This window comes from Amblyomma maculatum, chromosome 4 (assembly GCF_055883805.1).
Source record: "Amblyomma maculatum isolate TAMU_Amacu chromosome 4, ASM5588380v1, whole genome shotgun sequence".
NCBI classification, from domain to species: Eukaryota; Metazoa; Arthropoda; class Arachnida; order Ixodida; family Ixodidae; genus Amblyomma; species Amblyomma maculatum.
Genome location: NC_139347.1, coordinates 96724340 through 96742778, shown reverse-complemented (window position 1 = coordinate 96742778; position 18439 = coordinate 96724340). Strand labels below are relative to the sequence as shown.

Here is an 18439-nt window from a genome sequence, read left to right as displayed (position 1 = left end):
TTGTGGTGCTGGCGAAGACTCTTGAGAGTTCCTTGGACTGCCAGAAGATCAAATCAGTCGATATTGTCGACCATAAACCCTGACTGCTCATTGGAGGGTCAAATTCTAAAGTTAAAGCTCAGCTACTTTGGTCATCTGATGAGAAGAGAGGAGTCGCTGGAGAAAGATTTGATGTTGGGAAAGGTTGAGGGTCGCCGGAGAAGGGGTAGGCAGCGAACGCGATGGTTAGATGGCATTCTCGAGGCATTGCAGATGAAACTATGTGATGTTAAGAAGATAGTGAGAGACCGGAAAGCGTGGCGTGACATGGTCCATAGGGTCACGAAGAGTCGGACACGACTGAACGCCTGAACTGAACTGAGGTTGTCTCCAGTCGCGGCCTGTTCGCGCCGGTTCTGAATGCGGCCCGTCGTAACACATCCGGGACTCCAACCATTTACCTCTGCGAACGCATGGAGGACCCAAGTTAGCTCACGTTGCGCGCACCTCGTAGAGGACAGTGGTGACCCCCTTGAGTAGCGGTGCATAGCAGATGTACGAGTGTCCGACCACCCAGCCCAGGTCGGAGGCGGCCCACCACACGTCGTCGTCCTTGACGCCGTACACGTGCTCCAGCGTGTAGAGCAGGTTGACCGCGTGGCCTCCCGCAGGACGCACCACAGCCTGCAAGCGCCAGCAGCATGAGTGGCTAAAAGACATCCGCGTACCACTTTGATACACCATCTCGTACATTTCGGTGACCACGTGTGTGCAATGCATCCGTTATGTTGTAACACATTTGATTGCGTCACAGTTATTTGACAGAGTCATGCTACGTTATAAAAAATGAGTTCGCTTTTCTTGTATCGTAAAACAACTGCCATCTGTATCGAATACTGACTGGATGTCTTTCCCCGAGTCAGGATGGTCGGAATCATGCTTATCACAGCAGTGCAAATCTAACAGGCTGGCAGAACGGGACATTCGCCAAGGGTCAGTCAGCAAAACCCCTTAGTAATCACTCCGCTTGCATTAACAGTCTCAAAGCCCTGAACAGGGAAAATTGGACCACCGAAAACCTGTGTGCGAGAACTGCTACCGCTTAGCCTGTTTCAGTGCGTGCCGATGTTACGAGTCGTGGACTCTAGTGCGTGCTCTCTCCACAATTAAGAGTTCAGGGACAGATGAAAACGGGTGGAAGAAAATGTTCGCTGTCGAAACATGCAATGTAGGTGCTCGAAGATAGCGTCGGATACATATGGCCTTTTTCTACAGCAAACATTTTCTTTTCCCCATTTTCATTTATTGCATGTAATTTAATGGGATTATAATAAATATTTTATCTTGTTTACGAGCAATTTATTTGTAATAATTCATGGAGTATAAAGTGAGAAGTGAATAGTGGGGGCACCTGTGCGTAACTTAGGTCATACCATTTGCAATAGTTCCTATACTAGTGTGTTATCATATAAACGATTCCTTAAAACAATTTGTGAAAGCATTTACACATCTGTACTAATGGCGAAAATGTTCGAAATATGCCCGCAAGCTTAGCAGTTTGCCTTTGCATAATGTTCAACGGCATCGAGGCGTGGTCTTATCACTTTGCCGCACAAGGTGGGATCAACTGGATTTCTGTCCAACAAACTGTAACCGTGCATAATAGTTCCGACAATGTTCGAGATTGTTTTCAATGTTGTTCGACTCCATGCGTGGAAAGGTGTCACCGCTTTGGGCGCGGCCGAAATCCGTGCACTTGCAGGAATGGCCGCCGAGTTGTTCTCCGTCCATGGCCACAAGTTCTTCAAATATCTAGGCTTAGTCAACGCCTCCCTTATTACGTGCATGACACTTTTTCGTTGCATCCAGTGCATTATAGGCATAATTTTAAAGAGCAAGTAGCTCATTTCTGAGGCGTATCATGGTAATAGCATTGTCTGGCAAATCTCACCATGGTGCCAAAGATGCCTTCAGGAATAATATGTAGTACAAGGCTGATTGAACAGCGTCTAAAGGAAGAAGACTTTGGTGTTCCCATCAGGCAAAACGCATTGCGTGAACGCCTTTGCGCTTTGTGCGGAGGAGGTTTGCGGAACCTTCCAATTACTCAAGTCCAGGCTTCAAACGCCTTTTAAGTGCGAGACAATTGAGTGTTATTTTGAGATATTATGCACATGATAATTTTAAAGGTCTAAGAGTCCGATCTGTGCCGAACCGAAAGCTTCGCGACCTCTGTAAACCAGGGTCAACCTGTAAGGCTGTTTGACCTTCAAGGAGCCAGATGTCACACCGTGGCTATACTATATAGCTTAACCATGGTACCACCTGTGGTGTACTACCACTTGACCTTTGACGGCAGATACAGCATCACGTGTTCCCTCTTGTAGTTGACGGTGTCCTCGACTCTATAGTCTCGCCAATTTACGCTGCAAAACCAAGTCTGCCTATTTACAAACCTAAGCCTAACAAAAACAAAACAAGGCGAAACCATGTTTTCGCTTCGCTAAACTAGATTTAGCAGGGTTAAACCCTGTGCCATTTTTCCCTATCGTCGCACCGAGTAGTTAGAACTGTCTCGGAAAAGCAACGGGCTGTGAGAAGGTTTTATGGATATATTGATTAAAATTTTCTAAACTCCCGATGCGCAGCGAAAATTTGCTTCCGAAATTTGTCCTCCGCTCATCACGAGTTATTGATACTGCCATAGAGAAAACAATTATTGGGGCGCGTTTCTGAAAATTAATATCAAGAAACTCGAAGCCTGTGGAGGGAGGATCTGAGGGTATATTGATATCGATGCGTAAAAATATCGCGCTAAAAAGCTTTCTGCCAGGGAATGTAAAACATTTTTTTTTGTTACGCACGCTGTCAAACATATGTAGAATTCATCGCTATTGTGCTGACGTCGTAAATCAGCACAATAGCCTGACAGAGATCCTGTAATACCGCACTTTAAGTGCACGATGCACAAAATTTGGCTGCGTGTAAAACGCGAAGAAAGCGCGCATATATGCACTTTCCCCGCACATATCTGTCCTCGTCACCTTGGGCAGACCCGTTGTTCCGGAGGTGTAGAGGATGTACAGGGGCTCCATGGCTTCGATAGGAATACATTCGGCGGGCTGCGCCGACTGCACCGCTTCCTGCCACACTTCGTCCCGGCCAGCAGTCATCGGGATGTCTTCCTGCGCGAAGTTTTTCACATGAATGCACATGAAGGGCACACAAATTCACCACTGGTTGGAACGAACCAGCATTTAGAGCGGAATGTAATACCCCTTTATATATATTGCACTTTGCACAAACCCGAGCGAATCGCTACCTAAGCATACAGACGGGATAATGCATAGCCGGTATTTTATGATGACACAAATTGTCTTTGTTTGCACGTACGCCTGGCACTATACCACCAAAATCACTGGCTGGCTTACAACACTGTAACGTCAACCGCATACCAGAGAACTTCCCATCCTGGCTCTCCACCAACTACCAACATTTTATTTCCCTAGCACTGCATTCTGTTATTCTAATGCATACCACATTTTGTTGCTTCTCTGTGAATGAACATGCATATAAACAAAATTCACAATAGTGTGTTCGCTTTAGTCTATGGCTGTGTTTGTACTGTGCTGTTCAGACTACGCTCTTTTGAAGTTGGCCGCATATGTCGCATGCAATTCGTCATAGTCGCACGTCGAGAGAAGAATACACGGGGAACTCGCCTTAGTGTCGATCGGGGACTTATTGTTGTGTTCGAAAAAATAATTAGGCCAATAGGTTAATTAGGTAATTATTTAAAGGCAAAAATGTAAAAGTAAAGGCGAAAATAGTCTCATTAGCCAGTGGTTTGGCGCCACATTTGAATGTTCAGTTCAGTTCAGGCGTTCAGTCGTGTCCGACTCTTCGTGACCCTATGGACCATGTCACGCCACGCTTTCCGGTCTCTCACTATCTTCTTAACATCACATAGCTTCATCTGCAATGCCTCGAGAATGCCATCTAACCATCGCGTTCGCTGCCTACCCCTTCTCCGGCGACCCTCAACCTTTCCCAATATCAAATCTTTCTCCAGCGACTCCTCTCTTCTCATCAGATGACCAAAGTAGCTGAGCTTTAACTTTAGAATTTGACCCTCCAATGAGCAGTCAGGGTTTATGGTCGACAATATCGACTGATTTGATCTTCTGGCAGTCCAAGGAACTCTTAAGAGTCTTCGCCAGCACCACAATTCAAACGCGTCAATTCTTCGGCGGTCAGCCTTTTTCACAGTCCAACTCTCGCATCCATACATCACAACTGGAAAGACCATAGCACGGGTTATACGGATCTTGGTTGGCAGACTAATGTCTCTGCTCTTTACTAGGCGGTCAAGGCTAACCATTGCTCTCTTTCCCAGAAGCAGGCGTCTCCTAATTTCATGGCTGCAGTCTCCTTCCGAGGTAATCTTGGCGCCCAAGAACAGAAAATCTGTCACAGCTTCCACTTCTTGTCCATTGATGCTCCAGGACTTGATAGGGCAAGACGCCATGATCTTCGTCTTTTTAATGTTCAGTTTAAGCCCAAACTTCTCACTCTCTTCTTGTACGCGCATTTGAATGTATCAAATACTAAAATAGTTAATTAAATCAGTCAATTAAGGTGACGTCAAGACTTGACGCAAGTCTCACTGCATCATTGGGCACTACAGTTCATGAAAAATAAAAGGGCAGAAGATTTGTGCTCTGTACCCTAATTCTCCGGTGCCGCCATGCTCATCCCTGCTGAGTCGTCATCCGTGTATACCTACTTTTGCATTTATTACAAACTTTACAGAGTTCTTAAGCATCAGCATTGATTTGTATGTGTACTCTATACTGAAAGTTGGGCTGAGCATTGATAAGTTTATAATACGGTACGACCTGCACGCGTGAGAGAAGGCTGGCACAAGACCTCGGTGACAAATTTGAAGCGAAACATTTCTCCTTGCCTGCCCGGACCGGAGGAAGATGAGACACTTCTTGGGCTTGTAATCGGAGATATTTATGGCTTCGTCCAAGATCGTCTTGTAGGGCACCGTCCTTTTTGGTTCGATGCCAAAGTTGGCTGATAGGCAGGCATCTGCCTGAGGGAGAAAAAGAAATGTTGCGCTTAGGGCAGGTATTGCGGCGATGCACAGCCAAGAGAGCTTGCGAAACTGCAGACATATTAGGACTGATTAATAGTTTTAATTCTACTCTTCACCTTCAATAGTGGCTGCAAATCGTTTTCTGCAAATCGAACGAAAATCAAGCTCGAGCGCCCATAGATAACGGTTTTATCCGATCAATACTGCGGAAACCACAGGGTAAATGCAGAAAGATAGTCTGCGCAAGAAACGTGTAGCTTAGCTGAATGTTAAAGCTCAATACTATCGAAGACAGGCGCTCGCTGAGGCACAGTCTAGCTTGTCGTGTATAGCGATTCCTCCAACGTTTTGGCTGTTCCCCCAGAATTGTATAAAAAAAAATCTGTGCTTCAGGTTTAACTCGAGTAAGTGCGAAACGAAAATAAAGTGCTGTCTATATACTCTACCTAGTTGACGTGTGTACATGGATGTTACATAAAGAGAATGCAGCGTTGTCTCTACTTCGACAATGACAAAAAGAATAAAACATGTCACACCTAGAGAAACCTAGGTGGAAATGAATCGCTTAGCCCAACTTCATACCTCAGTGTGTTTATTTTTGATCACACGCAAATAAGGCGTCACTGTTGAGATGCGCCAGGTGGGACATTTTGTGAGCGAAAAAGTGCTTACTCGACACTCCATGGTGCAACTGCTATATATTAAGAGTAAGCAAAACGAAATATTCCGTTCATGCTTTGACACTGCGAGGACAACTGTGCTGGAGTTAGGCGCTTATGGTGAGCATTTGCCGGCGTAGATATAGGGCACTGGTTGAATCCAGATGAAGACGCTGTGTCTGGCATGTGTCGGACATAAAACTCAGCGATCGAAGTTTTTTTTTTTTTTTTTCTAAATAATACTAATGCAGATATGCATGCCCCTGACAACTCATCACAACCTCATTGACAAATAGCGTACAGTTTCGCGCGTCGCCGGACTTTTCCTCATTTCAAAACCCACTATTCCACTCGAAAAACTACAGAAAATATTGTATTCTCAGTACAGAATTTCTGTTCGATTTTTGACAGAGAACCTGTTTGACAACAGAACTTTCTGTAGTAACATCAGAATTTCCTGTAGTTACAACAAAAAACTACTACAGAGCTACAAACAGCAGAAAGCTACTACAGAAAAAAAAACTACAGAACTACAAAAAAATCTGACGCTTGCGACAGAAGTACTAATTATTTCGTCGTATTTTCAACACGGTTCTGTAGTTTTTTCGACAGGGTACTTCTTTACAAGGCTGCAGACAATATTGACATATTGGCTGCAGTCAATAGCTCACATAAATTTTGAGTGGTAGCGTGGAGAATCTCCAACAACTTATCCTCGTTGTCGCCACATTACCTCGCATGTGGTGCGAAGAATCTTTTTTTGTGCTCGTGCGCGAAAAACCTACCTGGGCATGGTTGATGCGCACGGCGAGCTCTTTGGCGGCGAAGCCTCCGAAGACGAGCGAGTGAATGGCCCCGATGCGGGCGCAGGCCAGCATTGCGTAGATGGTCTCCGGTATCATCGGCATGTAGATGATGACGCGGTCGCCCTTACGGATGCCCCACTTCTTCAGCACGCCCGCCACGCGGGACACCTTGGGTGGAAAAGCACTTCGTTCACTCATACAGAGATGATGCTCAACGCAAGGGACAAAAATGAACAATACATATGTATAGGCTAACAGTGAGCTCTTGCCCACACTTTATTAACATCGTCTTACAGGCGGTACAGCTGGACTTGTAGCATTTGAATTTGTACCAGAGAAATTATTCTATTTCTGCAACCAAATGCGAGGTTTTAACATCCAAGGCTAGGATTCGACCAAGATTTTTTGGCACCTGGCGGCTGCCTGTGCTAGATTTTGACTCGTCGTCGTTTTATGTCATGACAACCTCGTGTTCAGAGCTGACTCCACATAATTATCCCACAACAACTGGCCGTGACGCTGGAATTTTTTGTTAATTCAAATGAGTCAAATCGATCAGTTTTTCCGCATGGCTAAAATAACATTGCGCAAACTTTCCAACTAATGTACATTATTGTGAAAACAGAGTCATGTCTTGTCGACGAAACAACATGAGCTTTTTCCTCCCAGTAATTTTTATAACAGCGTGCGGTTCGTTTAACGGGGGCCTTAGAAAGAAGGAAGAAGTGCCAAAATTACCCGGAATGTTAAATGTGCGTAACCGAAATGTTTCATCATTAGCTATAGTATATGAAAGCGAATAATGTTTCACAGGCATGCATTTTTCTTTTTGCCAAGTCAGACAATTGGGGTCAAATCCGAATAGGCTCAGGACTGCAGTGATACTTTGAAGCGAAGTCCTTTTTAAAGCTAAATTTAAGCAGTAGCAGGTAAGTTACATACGTCTGTAAAGAAGGAGCGGCGATTACCCATGAGCACCCACCCTGGTCCAGGACGAATTTTTCTTCAGCTACGAAGTTTCCGAGGAAGATGTACAGTTTTCCTGTTATCTGTATGGCTTGTCTTGGATTATTAGTTATGAATGATTACTTACTACAAATCTACTCCACCTTAGGAGATTCCTCTAAACAGTGGAGCAACACCGTTCTCAGTTCGAGTTGTTGTTCATTATGTTTTTGCCCTATCACAGATCTGCTGACGTCTTGGTTAGCTGAGCTGATAGAGCGATCGCCCTGACAAATGGTGGTCCTGGGTTTGCACCCTGGACTAGAAAGAATTTTGATTCAACTACATGTTTCAAAGAAAGCTGTTTAGTTTTTCTCTGGCGCCTATGGCTGGACATGGGTGGATGGTAACGAGTAATTAATGCCTTATTACAAGTATTCTCCACATCAGGCGATTCCCTTGAACATTGAACCTACCTGTACGTCTGTTCAGACACGCGGGTTACAGCGGACGAACTTGAGCCACCGTATGAACACGGTGATACAAACCACCCTTGCAGGCTTATATATTCGAAACTGAGTTTTCCCCTGAAAGGACTCAGCGGTGTCTGTCAAAATCCAGGTGCTGGGCCGGGGGGCTGTACTCTATCCATCGTTGTCCAACGCTGGATTTCGAACTAACGACCTCCCGCCGCCGAGGCAGGCATTCGCCGCCTCAGACCACACTTCTAAACATATCATCACCGTCTCACGAGGGGCTTGTCAGAAAGTCGCCCAAGGGTGGACCACCCCCTTAGCCTATATAATATATTAAAATTACTGTCGGGACACGGACCCCGCGTGCCGATATCTCGTCTGGGCTCCTAGCCACCAAGGTCTTTCAGGGAACGAGGCAGCTGACGCAGCCGCCCGCGCGCTTTCTCTCCGGACAGTTTCCTCGGAACTCGAATCGGCTGAGGACATCGATTGCAATCCGGCCTACACATTCAAAGATATTGCAATTTTTTATCAAAACTCACATCGCAAATACCCTAACCCCTGCAAAGGGTTAGGAAAAGCGAACGAGAGGCTGCTTCTGCGCCTCTTCACTAACACGATGCTGTGCCCGTGAGTACTTAAACATTTTGACTCCCATTTCACTAGCCAGTGCTAGTACTGTGGGGAGGTGACTGACACCTACCACATGGTACGGGCCTGCCAACGAAACCCATCCCTTACCCCCATCCCTAACCATTCCCGAGAGGACTGGGAGGCAAGTTAACCCTGCTCAGCTGCTGCGACCTACAGGCCCAAAGGGCCTTAACGCGGAGTGCGCGGGCGGCGGCAACCGCCAATGGGGTATCTGACTAGGGTCTCCACACAGTATTGTAAGGCCGAGACCCTTAAGGCTCCGTGTCAAACCTCCAAATATACAATAAACGCTTTCACCACCACCACCACCAAGGAGGACGATTCCAGTAGGCTACCCGTTACCTCCAACCCCATCTCCCTTTTCCCACTTCCCTCCCTAACCTAACCCCAATTAGCGTATACGGAAAGTAGCAGAGACAAGCGTCTTCATTCTCCTTCGAAGAGGTGGAACTTCCTGTGTGCCGTAAATGTACAAGGCTCACAGAACGGAATTCTGTGGCCCGATCTAAGACTGTACCTAATAGCTGTTCAGGGAAGGTCCAGGAGGGATCGCAAGCGGTGTATTCAGCTGATGGCTCTACAGCCTGTTCTCGCGGTAATGCTACTTTGCTTCGCAGGAGCATGATTCCAGCCAGGATGTTTCGAAGTAACAAAACAAAGCGTACAGTCGTACAGAACATCACAGATGGCCGACCATAAAATAGGCTCTTCGTTTTCCCTTGCCATTTCTGGGCACAGTGTTGTGCCATAGCGAACAAGTAGGGGAGTATGCATTGATCTCTCAGCGTTTCGCCTTGCTAGTAGACCTGTTTCAGGAGCTCCTTGTAGGTGATCTTGGCCACTGTTCCCGTGACAGGGCTGTCGTAGATGATGGCCACCTTGTCCCCTCGTCCACTTTCCACGTGCCTGTCGACAGCGTTGTAGCACACGTTGATCTCGCCACCCGGAAACCTGCGAGGGACAGTTAATCGACATCGCGCGATCCTTGCGGCCTTTTAGCGGTCGCACGTCTTGGTTTTCTCATTTTTTTTTTTTTTGCAGCACCGTGTGGTTAAACATTTCAAACTGGGCGGAGTATGGGAACTTTCGGCTATATTCGTTGCTTAGAGACAATGTTATTTCATTTAAAGCGACCTTTTACACTCTTGTACCGAGGTATGTCAAGATGGCTCAGTGGTTAGAGCGCTCAATGCAGGTAAAATTCAAAACTCACCTGTGCGCTGTGCGATGTGAGTGCACGGTATTTTCTTATTTCTTTTTCTCTTTTTCATCTATTTTCCTTCGGCTCGGTTGAGCTGTCTACTGAGCAGTGCGACAGCTGCTGCATCTTTTATTTTCTCAAAGCAGATTTTCTAAATAGCATTTCATTCCTACCGCCTTTTCCTGTATACCTACGACAAGCAACAGTTCGAATGACTATCCGCGAAGGAGGCAGCGATAGCGCCTTTTCTTTCCTAAAGCATCTGCATTAGGTATCCTTTCAATCGGCGATCCATAGCGTGTTTTCTTGCTCCAGGATTCAGGGCTCTGGTTCAGAATCAGATGGGGGAAACTGCGCACGTGGGCAGTGGATGTGAGGACCATGTAGGTAAAAACGAATATTGGTTTTTGAGAAACGAAAGGCCTAATAAATGCCTCACTTCTCAGTGGTACCTCAACCACCGCGCCTTGAGGGAAGGGAGGAGCGAATTTCGACTACCAGGGTATATTTAACGTGCTTTGACATCTGAACTCCCGCGGGGAACCTTTAGTGCTTCGCTTAGGCGTATATACAGTGTTGAATAGCGGTGGGCACCCTCAACCTAACCTGAAGAGATGAATTAATGGTTTTCTGCCCTTTCGTACCATATGTCTTGGTGATACACTTATTCTCTATGTCCGATAAGTAGCCATGCTGAGTATCTGGACAGTGAGAGCGGTTAATGCTCATGACAAATATCCTATCATCCGAGGAATATCCTTCGTGGAAACACATAGCAGGGCACATGTAAACGTGTATGCTTTGGCTTTATCAGTGGCTAGTAGTCTTTCTTTTTTTTTATTTCTTCTTTTGACCCTGTGCCAGTCCTCATAGTGATGTCGTTCGCACAGGGGTCGTAGCTTAGTCTCCATTTGATCAAGTTAGGAGGGAAGCTTAGTGATTGCGGTGTTGAAAAGGAAAATGAGATATACCACACCTTAGAGAGTCTCCACCTTCTTCATGTACTACTGAAGGGGGAGGGCTAAAATTCTCCTCTATTTTAACTTGTGCCTTTCTACCCCTGCTCGGTGAGGTGTACGCCGTGTCTTTCTATGTCTACAAAGGTCTTTTTGATGTCCCAGGCGAGGATGGCTTTGGGAGTAATATTCGCTTTGTTATGTACCTATTTATTTGGTCATTGTTCACCCTTTCTTGGGGAGATAAGTGAGGTAAAAAAAAAAAAAAGCGAACATCAAATATGGTATGCGGTGATTATCTTCCAATTAGTGGTGTAACTAAGCGATGTATTGCCCCAGCACGCAAAATATTGGGAGATAGGCCTTAGGTTATCCAGAGAGGGTGGGGAAGGTAGTAGCGTGGTTTCGAGATAAAGCGAATTATTTCAGCTCCTTTCTAAACTTCACGAATTTACTCTTCAGCAATGGTGCATATATATATATATATATATATATATATATATATATATATATATATATATATATATATATATATATATAGTGCATGCGAAGCAATAGTCAAGATTCGCCAGAATGGAACATCTAAATGTATTGTGCTTGGTGGTAAAGCTTGAATTCGGCCACCTTTGCAGTGCCTGCGAGCTATGATGTATTATTGGACTGGAAACCTTACGTGGATATCAGCGACATAGTTTTCGGTTAAAGCGCGTAGTTTTAGTAACAAATGAACAGTCATAGTTCTTTTTTTTTTTTTTGCATTTGTCTGTGTGTACAGGCACATTACAGTGTTCCGTCGTACCCAAAAGGTGGCACGCTCACCACTTCGTGAACGGCCTACGGTGGTCGTCGATGACGCGTGTCCACTTGCGCTCCCAAACGAGCCTTCGGGCCACCTCGGGCCAGAAGTCGTCGGGCTCCTCCAGCGCAGCCCGGTAGGCTTCCGCGTACTCGGCTCCCATAATGGGCGTGCCGCGCCAGTGCCTTTCCACCAGCGAACGGCCGTGGCATCGCCGGCGGCCCCATGGTAGCGACGCCGGCGGCGACCAACGGGTTACGCTGGAACCGAGGACGGAGAGCACTGGTAGCCGCCTCCGGACATGGTCTACGCGCCGGAGAAGCAGCAGCATGCTCGGAACACGCCGGACACCACTCAACGAGTCGCGCCCCTCTTCTTCGTCTTCGTGGCTTCTTTAATCATGACGCATGCCTCTTTTTTTTTCTTTATTGCCTGGACTTGACGCATTGTATTTCACCAAAACAAAGTCAACAAGAAATCTCACAAAACGCTATTTACATACGGCATGTCGTGATCAGGCACCATGAAACGAGCTTCATCACATTAAAATTCACGCATACACAACAAAGGCTCTAGTCTTGGGAGCCACTAGAGATGTTCCGCAGCAGCTTTCTCAATTCCCAAAAACCTGTCTAAGTTTTTCCGAAAATAAATTCGGGCAGGCCGTACGTCTTCATCACAGTGGTAACCATCCATTCTTGAGCGCCATATGCAATGGAGGCCCATGAGCCTAATTGAATCAAATGGTGCCCCATCCTCACTTTCAACGCATAAGTACTGGGTACCATACGGGCCTAGCGGAAGATCTTTCAATAGTGTTCTTTGCAATACATCCCAAAGATAAACCCCTTCCCAACAGTGTAAGAAAAAACATGTTGTACTGTTTCTGGCTTCCTGCATATAAAACAGTGGGATCCCCAGGCTATAAATAATCCCTTTCCTTCCAAAAATGTTTTAATCGGCAAGGTTCCGGTGTGCAATTTGAAAAAGGTGTTTGCTCCTGGCGGGACCTGCATTCTTTAACCCTTTTTAAAATATCTGCGCATATCCATATGGCGCATACTCATACCCATATCAGGGGATTGGACCAGGTGAAGTGGCACATACAAGAAAACTTCCATAGGCAATTTGCAGTGGAGATTTGGCTGGGTCTCCCCTGATGGGGCTGGGGCAGGCAGGTCACCGCCGCTTGCGGCAGGGGCTAGCCTGCCACCGAATTTTTAGGTGGTGGACGACGGCTGTTGTTGCGGCGCGCGTCTTTCTCTCCCTGTTCGTTTTCTTTCTTCTCTATTTTCTCTTCTGTCTGCACGAGGCAGCGGTGGTGGCTCAGCTACATACAGAGCCAGTAGCAGGCCCGTCCATTTTCTTTTCCTTCTTCCTACAGTCACAACAACAACCACAGGCAATTACGACAATAAATATTGCCACCTAGCGGGAAGTTTGAAAACGTAACAATGTAAAACGACCGAAGAACAATTAAACTCTTTTTGCCGTTCCGATCGGCTACCGAGAACAATGTCGCAGAACCGAATCCCGATGCCGCGGCCGACGGATTTCGACAAAGGTGAAATGCAAATGACAGCATGCAGCGTATTTCATGAACGTCCCGGGTGGTAATAATAACTTCAGTGTTCCCCACAATGGGTACTCGCTTTCTCTCCTTGCTTTCATCTAAATCCTTTTAGTTACGCCGTGGTTGAGTTGTCGATTGTGACTGCGATAATTAATACGCCTTTCAACTCAGCGCAGCCAAAAAAAGGAAGCAAGACAGAGACAACGTTATTAATGGATCTCATCGGAGAAAAACTCCGGCCGCGTCTGGCAGTCTTTCATAAAATTCTGCGATTGGCTCCTGGAACATGATGCCACCAGGCTGTAAATGACGTCAACATACCTGATTAATTCAAGAGAATCGACGTCAGTAGACCGGTAGTGACGTCGCAAGGTAGAAAGCGAATACTATAGGTTCATTTCACATGATGTCACCGCACGGTGAGGTAGCGTCGTCTGCCACTTTTTTTTTTGTGTCAACGGGCTAACCGGGTGACGCTGTCCGCTCATCGCATGTCCTGTTCATGTCTAGTGGACTCACACGACAGACCAAATCGCAAAAGCGCTCCCGCGATCCGACATGACCTAGACCGTAATAGCACACTGTTGACGTGCACCTACGTCAGTGTTTCCGCTGCTTTGCTGCAGTCCGTGAGTATGCAGCACTTTCACAGTTCCGATCCTTCATTAGCGACACTTTATTTGTTTGTATTTGCCTAGAGAAAGCTTTCCAACTGTCCCCGGTGCCCAAGCATGCACAACGTAACATATATTGCACTAAAACGCCGGAAAAAGCAAAGAAACAGGTTTAAGGGGCTAATTTGTCCGGCCGCGAAGTAGGCACGTGCGAACAGGCGTCACACTGTTCTACATCCCGATCATCTTAGCCCGATGATTGTACTCCGCGCAGCGGTATGTTTGTTACCCACAGTCACATAGAAATAATAGCAAGAGCTCATTGGTACCGTGCGACAGCTAGAAGGTATTCGTCTCTTACATCTAGTGCTTTAGCTCGCTCACAGTTACGCTGCATAAGCTTCGGCTTTTACACGTACCGCGAGCACGAACCGAATGATTCTTTTTCAAGGGTTGAAAGTAGCATATGTTTATGAAGTTTTCAGTGAGTAAGTGCGATCGCCTACACAGCACGAAACTGTCTGTATATTTTATCCAATTGAGGACAGCAGCAGAGCAGGCATGGAGAAAAAAAAAGTACAGGCGACGCCGGTCACAACTGACAGCTTATCTGGAAAACAGCGAGCCCTAGCGAGGCTCGCTCCTTGCACAGTGCTCTAGGAGCTAGAGTAAGTCCACCCTGTCGTCTCCTATTTTCTCCTGCCGTGTGAATGCTCGCCGCGGACGGGCGGACCGCGCTTCAGAGGCGACCGCGTAGTTATCGCAGCATGACCAATAAGACCCTATTTCGTTCATGCGCTTATGCGGAAGGCATGGATCATACGGCGAAAAAGCGCTACGAAAACAAAATAAAATTGTGCTGTTGCAGTGATCCCCTGCTAAAAGCGAGGAAATGTGTTTTGATGTAGAGCTTGTACCGAAAACAGGGTCCACAGCTTCATGGATCTCCCAACGCTCCGAACTACCCCAACGAAATGTTGACGCGACGACGAACAAGACTATGGCGGACCAAAAGCGAAAAACGGTTTCATTTTTCCCGTCGGCCTCAGCGAAATGTAGGTAGCAGCCGACCGTGAATATAACCTATACGTTCGATCTATCTTCGTTGCATCCGTGTCGCCACCTATTGACACCATTGAGCAAACGTCTAACCCCCAACTAGATAAGCAGAAATGTCTGATTGTGTGCGGACAGACGTGTTGTGGCCCGCAAATATAACAATGAAAGCATGAAAAAAGCACAATGTAAATGCACCAACATATATTCAAAAGGTATAGCGAATTTTCAACACATGAAGTGATTATATGTAGCTGTTGAGAGGAATTTGATACCTCTCTGTTGCCTCCCCGATTGGACGGCTTCCCTGAGCGTATGAGGGTGCACCGAGATGACATAGCGGTTGAACAGGCCGGCGATGACACTCCCGAAAATTTGAAATGTCAGGTCAGTGAAGGATTGACGAAAAGGAACATTGTTCTGAAAGAGCGCGCAGGAATAATCTACAGGCAGTACAAAGACGCCAAAGACGTGCATTACGACCAACTAGTGGTGCCACCGGCGGCCGCTTTTCGATGGAGGCGAAAAGCAAGGTGCCCGTGTGCTGTGCGATGTCAGTGCACGTTAAAGAACCCCAGGTGGTCGAACTTTCCGGAGTCCTCCACTACGGCGTCTCTCATAGCCTGAGTCGCTTTGGGACGTTAAACCCCACAAACCAAACCAAACCAAAATATAGAACAAGTATCCTAAAGCACGTGTCACGGAAGCGGCTGGTCCGGTCATCTCGGTACCAAGAAAACAAAGGCTCTGCTGTTGATAGAATTTTATTGGCCAGGGTGTTTTAAGGATGTTGAGAGGTTCGTACAGACGTGACACTTGTCAAAGGGTGGGAAAATCACAGGATAAACAGAAGGCACCTCTGAAACTTGTGCCACTGATCAGCGAGCCGTTCCGGCGCCTTGTGGTGGATGTTGTCGGCCCACTATCTGTGACCGCTTCGGGCTATCGCTACATCCTAACAATCATATGCCCTGCGGCAAAGTTTCCTGAGGCGATTGCCCTGAAGGAACTGAACTCGGTAGGAATTGTAGACGGTCTATTGCAGGTGTTTTCTAGAGTGGGTTTCCCCGCCGAGCAACAAAGCGACCAAGGCAGTGTTTTTACGAGTGCGCTCACTAGCACCCTTCTAGAGAAGTGCGAGATTTGCATACTGCACAGCTCTGTAAGACATCCTCAGAGTAGCAGCTAGAGGCGTGGCATTCGGTGCTCAAAGGAGTCCTCAGGGTATTGTGCTACGAACATCACCGAGACTGGGAAGCGTGTTTGCCGGCTAATATGTTTGCGCTGCGCTCCGTAACGCATGAAGCCACCGGGTTTAGTCCAGCTGAACTGGTATTCGGCCGGAACCGGTATACGGCCCTTCGCATGCTGCGCGAATTCTGGGAGGTCCAGGGTGACGACCCCACCATTCTCGAATATGTACTTCAGCTGCTAGAACGGCTTCAGTCCTGCAAAGAGCTTGTCGAAGCTAACATGCGATCGCCCAGCAGAAAGCTAAACTCTACTACCACCGAGGCGCGCGGCAGTGATTGTTTTCGGTAGGAGACAGGGTAATGCTGCTGGCCGCATCCAAAGCAAACAAACTTGATGGACAGTGGGAGGGACCAGCAGAGGTTGTGAATAAAATTTCGGAATCCAACTGTCGTGCGCGCTGTGTGTTGCCCAAAGCACCGGGAGAACGAACGGTCGGGTTTTGCGTGTTTGTGTATGCCGTGCGTCCCGCGAAGCTTTGGCGGACTCAGTACATTCCCGAAACCAGAGCAGCGAAGCGGCGGTGGGGACCGGAGAACCGGCGCCGGGAGGACAGCAAGAAGAAATTTATGGCCTCCCGCAGGGCCCATAAAATGCCTGTGTCATCCGAGCTGGCCGCTGCCCGCGGCTGGAATGGGTGCCTTCAACGGTCGCCGGCTTCTGGGAAGTGTTCGAACCTCCGAGGAGTTGAAAGTGAAAGCTTGGAACGCGAAGACAGCCGTGGACCTGGCGAGGAGGACTCTCGGAGGGAGCACGGTGGACGCGGGGACGAGAGAGGACGACCGAAGAGACTGAACTGGAGTGTCGTGCGGAGAGGCCGCACTCCGAGTGATACGTACCAAACTCGAGAAATCTGTAAATAAATTTATAATAATCAGGAAATGCCAAGTGTGGTCGAACTTCATCGGAGAATGCCAGAGGGGCGGAGCAGGGGACCTGCCTGACTCCAACTATGCGGTAAAGATGGCCGGTACACAAAAAGAGGTAAAAATTTAGCACTGCAACCTCATGAAGCCCTATAGACAAAGGGAGGCGGTCGTCCAGCTAGTCCTGAATGCACCCGAAGAGGTAGAGACCGATTATTTGTTTCCCGGTAGGGATACAACATCTTTCACTTGAGTTCTCGGAAGGATACGTGGTGATTCAGATCTCGGCGAGCCACAAAAGGAGGACCTCCAGCGGCTACTTTCAGACTTCGAGGACATTTTCACGGATACGCCGGGAAAAACACCCTTAGTATAGAGCGTTACTTTCTGCTCACTCCTGAGGAGCGAATACACCTCCCCCATCATGGTAGTAGAGGTGCCCGGAAAAGAGCTCCCTGCATTGACTACCGAAGGTGTGGGGGTTCTTACTAGGCCGTCGAGCCTCTTCTGAGGTCTAGGCCGCAAACACCGAGCTCCTGCGATCGCACACCACGAGCAGTGGTAATGCGAAGTACAACACAACACAGAACAGGACTTTGCCCGGGACCAGATATTTATTGGGTCTTGCCAAAAACGCTGGCGATGATCTTGCTGGCAACCCTATCTTTTTGTATGGGGCCTGAAAGTTGAAGGGCAAGATGGCGACCACAAAGAAGTAGAGCAGGGAGGTATTTACCTTGCGTCTTTCCGTTGTCGCGGCTCGCTGTCCTTTCTCCGGCGGTTGCCGGTTCCCGCCGATTACGGCGCATCTTGTCCTTTGTTTTTTCTCGGCCAATGAGCGTCGCGTCTGCGACGCCTAGTGGTGCGCTCCTGAGGCCCGGCGAGGGAAGAGGGAAACGCGGCGCTGTCGAGCAGCCCGTTTGGGTTACTCATCCTCGGAAGAGAAGGAATACTTTTGTCCCCTTAATCTTCCGCGGCTCGCGGTGTTTCGGAGGGATGCGCGGTTCTCCACAATCGCTACACTCCTCCATAAAGACCGAACGTCACCTGAATTTTGGCGACGGTAAGCCGGCAATGACTTCCTTGCCTCCTTCTTCCAGCTTAGGGGGTGTCCGGGCTCGCCTCCCTTTAAAAACCCCCCAGCAGGTCCATCTCGAGGGCCATTTCGTCTTCATCAATGACCAGCCGGTCATCCGCGGCCTCGAGGCAAGGCAGGAGGGACTCCGGGCTCTGGTCGGCTGGAACGTCCACCCGGAGTATGAGGGCGGTGAATTCAGGGTCTCGAGCCATGCTGGCTCGTACCGCCTCCGCCTTCTGCCTCGGGTCGCAGCGGTCCGAGACGTCCCGTGGATGGCCTCGTGTACCACCAGCACGCCGCACATGCCGCAATAGACGGCTCCCGGATCGAGGCCCATCCCCGAAGTCAGGCGCGCCGCCAGGTTCTCCCGCACAGTGCGGTCGCGGAAGACCCGCGGCACCCGATCTAGGGCGAGGTCCGCCGTC

At 48.0% G+C, this 18439-nt stretch overlaps 1 protein-coding gene across 1 annotated transcript in view; it reads right to left on the bottom strand.

Annotated features, from left to right (window-relative positions):
• The window catches only part of LOC146191725 (acyl-CoA synthetase short-chain family member 3, mitochondrial), a 52703-nt gene extending 34477 nt beyond the window's left edge, over positions 1-18226 (bottom strand). Inside the window, exons 1-7 of the mRNA XM_084600367.1 lie at positions 18073-18226; positions 11600-11882; positions 9430-9574; positions 6528-6716; positions 4946-5080; positions 3024-3164; positions 487-663 (exon numbers count right to left, since the gene is read on the bottom strand). Coding sequence (XP_084456493.1) covers positions 487-663; positions 3024-3164; positions 4946-5080; positions 6528-6716; positions 9430-9574; positions 11600-11882; positions 18073-18226 — 1224 coding nt within the window. The remainder of the gene's footprint in view (positions 1-486; positions 664-3023; positions 3165-4945; positions 5081-6527; positions 6717-9429; positions 9575-11599; positions 11883-18072) is intronic.
• Between the last annotated feature and the right edge of the window lie 213 nt (positions 18227-18439).